Here is a 6000-nt window from a genome sequence, read left to right as displayed (position 1 = left end):
AAGGTAGGAGGTCAAGTTCACTTATTTCTCCCATATGGATATTCAGTTGTTCCAGCGCTATTTGTTGAAAAGACATACCCTTTCCCCAGTATATCACTTTGATGCTTTTGTCAAAAATCAAGTGATTTTTGCCCTGGCTGGTGTGGCTCAGTGGTTGAGTGCTGGCCTGAAAAACAGGGGGTCACTGGTGGCCCCCCCCAGTGGGGGGCACGTGAGAGGTGGCCACACGTCGATGTTTCCCTCACTCTCTTTCTCCTTCCCTTCCCCTCTCTAAAAATAGAGTCTTTTAAAAAATCAAGCAACTTCTAAGTGTGAGTCTGTCACTCTGTCACTGAGTCTGTCCCGGTTCTGTTCCATGGGTCTGTTGACCCTGGTGTTAGTACCACACTTGATGACCATAACCTACAAGTTTTAAAGTGAAGTAGTGTAAATCTTCCAGTTTTTCTTAGCATTGAGATTTTAAAAGCTCCCCCAGGTGATTCTAGTGTGCTGCCCAAACTTGAGAACTTTGAGAATATTCTAATGTGAACCAAAGTTTCCAGACCGTTTCCTCTGTCCCGATCCTCTAGGGAGACATGCTAATCTAATTAGTAAACTTGATCCTAACTCCTTAGTCTGGAATCCTCTTCCTTTTTAACTTTGATGCATTAAGGACTTCATCATCTTCATCTGACTCCCCACCACTTCTAGAAAAAAAGTCTAAGTCCTTAATGTGGCTAAAATCACCCTTTGTGGTTAGGCTCCCTAATATTTCATCCATCATCCTCCCTAACAAGAACCTTGAACTTCAGCCGTATCATATTAGTCATTCCTCGAGATTGTTTTACTGTTAGTTCATGTCTTTTATTAACCCACATACAATTACTTGTATTTCAGTTTGTTGAAGTAGTAGGTCAGACATCTGCCACAGCGCCTGTCACAGAGGCTGGCCATGAAAACTCCAGCACCCCATTCACCTGAAGGGCCTCCAGATGACGGCAACGGATTTTGCCTTTATCACCCACCTTACACTATTTTAGAACAGCCAGCTTAAGCTTTTTTCTCTGTGCTTATTCTTCTTGGGAGTGGTGTAAGACTTCTTCCTTTTCTTAGCACCACCACGAAGTCTCAATGCACGGTGAAGAGTGGTCTCCTTTTGAATGTTGTACTCAGACAAACCACATCCATCTTCCAGGTGCTTACCAGCAAAGATCAGTCTTTGGCAACCATGAGGAATTCCTTCCTTATCCTGGATCTTGGCCTTTACATTTTCTGTTGTATCCAAAGGTTCATCCTGGAGAGTGACGATGGTCTTCCTCATAAGGGTTTTCACAAAAATCTGCATATTGGCAGCAGGTACACCACAGACAGCATATCAGAAAGCTTCCTTGAGTGTCTTAAACTTCCCCATTCTCCCATGCCTTTGCTTGCCCACCAGCCTAAAACACTTTCCTCCTGTCATAGCCTGTCATTTTCTTCTTCTCTTTCAACATGTAGCCGGGCATCATCTACACTGATGTGCTTTGACCCCCTTATACGGAATAAGCATCCTGCCCTGGTTCCCATGGCCCTCTGCGCTGTCCTTTATCACAGACATAAAGGTACCGTGTTATAACTATTAATCATCTTGTTGCATGAACCCACTCATCTGTGTGCTTCCTGAAGACTGAGACTGTGTTGTTTCCATCTCTTGTCCCTAGTGCCTACCAATGTGCTCAGCACATATGAGGTACCGAATACATGTCTGTTAAGTGTATGAAAACTGGACTCCAATCTACATTGTGATTTGGGGCAAATTTCCTTAATCTCTTTGAGCCTCTTTCTACAAACTGGCTATAAGACCTATGCCACAAGGTGCTTGTGAGTCTCAAGTGAGCTAATTCATGTAAAATCCACTGTGTGACTTGGTACATGGTAAGCACTAGCTCAATACATCTTGGTTCTCTTCCCACCTTCCACTAGACCCTTCACAAACACCCTTCCTATTTACACTTCTTTAGCGGACCACTAGGTGGTGTCAGTCTCTGGCCTGACATTCACTCCCAGGGGAGCGCCCCCTAATGCCCCAACCCTAGTTACTATTACACTCAGACAGGAAAAGATGATTAATCATTTGCTGGGAGATCCAAAAAAGAAGATATCCTCTCTCATACCAACTTCTTTGCCTACTGTCGCTATTCTAGGTATCCTGATTATGGATTGCAGAAAATTCCAGTTTGATTTCCCACTATTTTGGTTATAATTCCAACCCAAGGATTTGAAGTTGGAAAGCGCTCCTTAAAAATAGAAGTGGGGAGAGGAGAAAAAGCTAAGGCAGAGAGGGATTGCATAATCAGAGCTACGGGAGAAATACAGAGAGGATGCTCACAGCCACAGCCGTTAGAAAGGAATTAATTATGACTGTCTCCTCCACCAGCACAGGCATCCCATCAATCAATCGAGAACTCCTAACAGTGGGTGGATCGAAAGAAACAAAACACATCCTTGCCCTTAAGGAGTTTATGGTCTGGTGGTAGACATGGAACCCTCCCAATGAAGTGTTAATATCTAGGCACTGAGACTCTCTTGAGTGTCAGTTCGGAACAGGGGAGATGGGCAAAGGGAGAATAACAGGAGAGCTCTTCTGAGGAGTCTGAGGAGGGGAGGGAGGAGCTAGGGGAACAGATGATTAAAGGCTCAGGTAGAAATATGCATTCTCTCATCTTCCAGAGGCACACTCAGCAGTTCCCACACTGGAAATAACCCAAGTATCCGACAACCCCAACAGATCGTGGAGAATCCAAGCAAGGAGATTCCAAATAGCCAATGTAAAAAGAGGGTTAGAAGTGTGTACAGTGTGGAAAGGGTTCAAGATAAGTTAACTGAAAAAAGCAAGCTATAAAATAGGATATATTACATGAGCTCATGTGTGGTTTTAAAGGATGTTTATGTATACCTGTGTATCTTTTAAAAAAACCAACAACAACCTCTTGGAAGGAGACCCACAAAACTCTCAGTAGCGGTTATTCCGAGGGTGGACCTGAAGAAAGGGAGTGTGGAGAACAGCAAGCTTACTTTTTATCATGTACCTTCCTATACTCTGAATTTTTTTAAACCACTATATATTACCATTTTTATAATATAAAGTTAAAAATAAGTATACATTCATATTCAGGAGTTAATAGGTGTTGGGAGGTAGCCAATAAGAAGTGCTGGCATGCTGGCTGAGGCCAGACTTTGGAAGTCCATGATGGCGAGAACAGTTCATATGTGATTTAGTTGTCCGTGGTCACCCAGGAGAGGTTTCCCAGCCAGGAAGAGACTAAACAGGGGAAGCAGACTTAGAAAGATTCACCTGTGTAATAAGGCAGCTGGCAGGGAGAGGAATGAGACTGCTCCCTCACAAGCTACATATGGTCACTCCATCTAGCTTTTTCCTCTCAGAGGTCTGAAATCCGTTTCAATCTGATTTCACTTGGACGTAATATTGGTAGAGGATCCTAAGAGAGGAAGGAATCTAGCAAGCACTCAACAGAAACACTCGGTGTGTCCCTGCCATGTGCCCGTCATAGTGTTAGCCCACGAGGGTTGCATAGAAGGATGAGTATGATCCACCTCAGTGTGAGAACCTGTGACAGTGGAAATGGAAGAAATCTGAGGAAGGAGGAGAGGGAGAAGAAAACAGGCCTTGAGCACAGACTTGCAAGATTAGACATAACTGGCAGAGAGTCTGAGATTTCTGGCCTGGGAGACTAAATGTAGATGGCCTTGAACTGGAGCAAACCTAGCCCAGAAGGAGCTCTGGTTTGGGGAAAAAGTCTAGTTCCCTCTGGATTCTTCTGGCACTCTCACTGCCAGCAACGGACTAGTCCTCCATGCTGCTCTGCTTTCTGCCAGGGACAGACTGGAGGACTCGGGGCTCTTCCTTGACTAGAATTTTAAAAGGGATACGTGTGGTGAAACCCTCTCTCATCTCTAACGTCAATTTCTGGCAGTCAAAGTCGCCTGCTGTCTCCCTGAACTCTGAATTCCAGACACCAGAAGAGCAGACACCCAGGGTACAGCCTTTAAACACCGCCCAGAAGGGGGCAGTGGCCAGAAGCACATTCAAGGGGCGCTGGAAACTGCCCCAGAGCCTCTGGATTCAAAGCAACATTCCAGTACCAGCTCTGAGCCGGGACAAAGGTCCAGCACTCAGCAGACACCTCCTTAAAATTCGAGTCCAGAGTCCCTCATCTTATTCCAAATCTAAAACCCAACTTGGTGGGAAGCCCAGTCAGAAGGTATAAAACACCAAACAAAAAAAAAATAAATGAGCCCCGAACTCTTGGGGCGCAGGGGGTGGCCCCACCCGCTGGTGACTCACCTCCCTTCAAACCAGAGCCTGCCCCTCCCGCGCCCGGTGCCAAGCGCGCAGGGCGGGGCGGGTACTAAGGTGGGCTCCATCCCCAAGCCCCAGGCGGGCGGACAAGCACCGGCGTGTCCCCGCGGGTGTCCCTGTTTACTCCAAACCCTGGAGCGAGGTGGGGGAGGGCCCTGGCCGTCCCCCCCCCCCCCCCCGCCCCGCCACAGGCCCCAGTCCTGGTCCCAGTCTTACAGTCTCGCAATCAAAGCTCAGCCTTTCCCCGTATCTTCCCGGAGGACTGGCCCTGCCCCCACCCCAGGCAGGCGGGGCACAGTCAGGTTACCTCGAGGAAATCAGGCCTCTGCCCAGACCTCGGGTCTTGGATCCCCAGACCCGTCCCGAAATCCTAGGGCACTGATACGGAGTTTCAGAGAGAAGCCGCTCCGCGCTCCTCGCCCACTGCCCAACCACCCCTAGTCCGCTCAGCAATTTGCAGCGAGGGGGAGCAAGGCCGGGTCGCGGGAGAGGACGCTCCAGGCCCCAAACAAGCCGCGACGCCACGGGACCCCCATTCTCGAGCCTCTGGCCACAGCTCCAAATCTCCTAGCTGCCCTGATTCCCCCCAACCCAGGGCAGCGCGCCAAATCGGCGCATGCGCAGTCACAGGACTGCCGCGTAGCTCGTTCTCCCCCCCCCCTTTTTTTCTTTCCCCGCCCCTTCTCTCCCTCCCTCCTTTCCCGTTCCCCTCCCTCTCTTCCCTTCAGCCCGCCCCGCGGCACCTCAGTCCGAGGAACAGTGGTGCGAGCTCAAGGCCCGTGCACTAAGGAGGCTGAAACGTGGGGAGCCCGAAGAGCTCCATCAGGCCCCTTCCAAGGGCTCCCCCACCCGGTCCACGCCCCCACCCCCCACCCCGCCTCCTCCCAATTGTGCATTTTTGTAGCCGGAGGCGGCTCGGAGATGGGGCTGTGAGCTAGGGAGGGGAAAGAGGAGGGAAGAGAAAAGCCGGGGGTGAAGGGTTTGGATTTGGGTGCAGGGGGCGTACCCTCGTCAGCAGACCCTCTACAAGGGGCTCCGAACTCTACCTCTTCACGCACGGCCCTGGTGCGTTGCCGAAAGATAGGATAAGAATAGAAGAGGAAAGGAGGAAAAAGGGGGACCCCCCAATTGGGGGGGGCGACTGCGAGAAGTAGCAGGACCAGAGAGTAGGGGGCTGCTGCTTGCATCAGCCCACACCATGCTGACCTCGCCGCAGCTGCTGTTGCTGCCCCTGCTCTCAGCTCTGGTCGCCGCCGCTATCGACGGTAAGTGAGATTCCGCGGCCCCCTTGGATCCCTGGGGACACTCACTCCCCAGCCCCCACTCCTGTGTTCGGATGGGGAAGGGAGATGCGGGAGGGGGTGCCTTTTGTTATCCCAGTCCAGCTGACACAGCAGCGGCCCTACTGGGGGTGGGGATGGGGGTCCGATTTGGAGGATGTGGCCCTGGGCAAATGATGCTTCTGGGGGGGCCCCAGCCCAAACAAAGGCCAGAGGCCTGGGAAGAGAGAGGAGGGTTCCCCCTTTTTCTGATCCGAGGATTCAGAGGCCTTCTCTTCCTATGTCTGGTTGGGGAGGGCCTCCACCTCCCTTACATCTTCCACCCCTCAAACCTCATCTGAATTGTGAAGGAATCTGGATTTGCAATATAGGGCTGCAAAG

At 50.3% G+C, this 6000-nt stretch overlaps 1 protein-coding gene and 1 pseudogene across 1 annotated transcript in view; one reads left to right on the top strand and one right to left on the bottom strand.

The window, feature by feature from the left end:
* Positions 1-347: 347 nt before the first annotated feature.
* LOC118975857 (ubiquitin-40S ribosomal protein S27a-like) lies at positions 348-1971 on the bottom strand (annotated as a pseudogene).
* Positions 1972-5537: 3566 nt separating this feature from the next.
* The window catches only part of LRP1 (LDL receptor related protein 1), a 79568-nt gene continuing 79105 nt past the window's right edge, over positions 5538-6000 (top strand). The window contains exon 1 of the mRNA XM_037030030.1: positions 5538-5604. Coding sequence (XP_036885925.1) covers positions 5538-5604 — 67 coding nt within the window. The remainder of the gene's footprint in view (positions 5605-6000) is intronic.

Source organism: Sturnira hondurensis, unplaced genomic scaffold, assembly GCF_014824575.4.
Source record: "Sturnira hondurensis isolate 20B ecotype Veracruz unplaced genomic scaffold, ASM1482457v3 Scaffold0020601, whole genome shotgun sequence".
In the NCBI taxonomy this organism is placed as follows: domain Eukaryota; kingdom Metazoa; phylum Chordata; class Mammalia; order Chiroptera; family Phyllostomidae; genus Sturnira; species Sturnira hondurensis.
The sequence above is the reverse complement of the archived record's forward strand: the minus strand, read 5'-3'. Positions and strand labels throughout refer to the sequence as shown.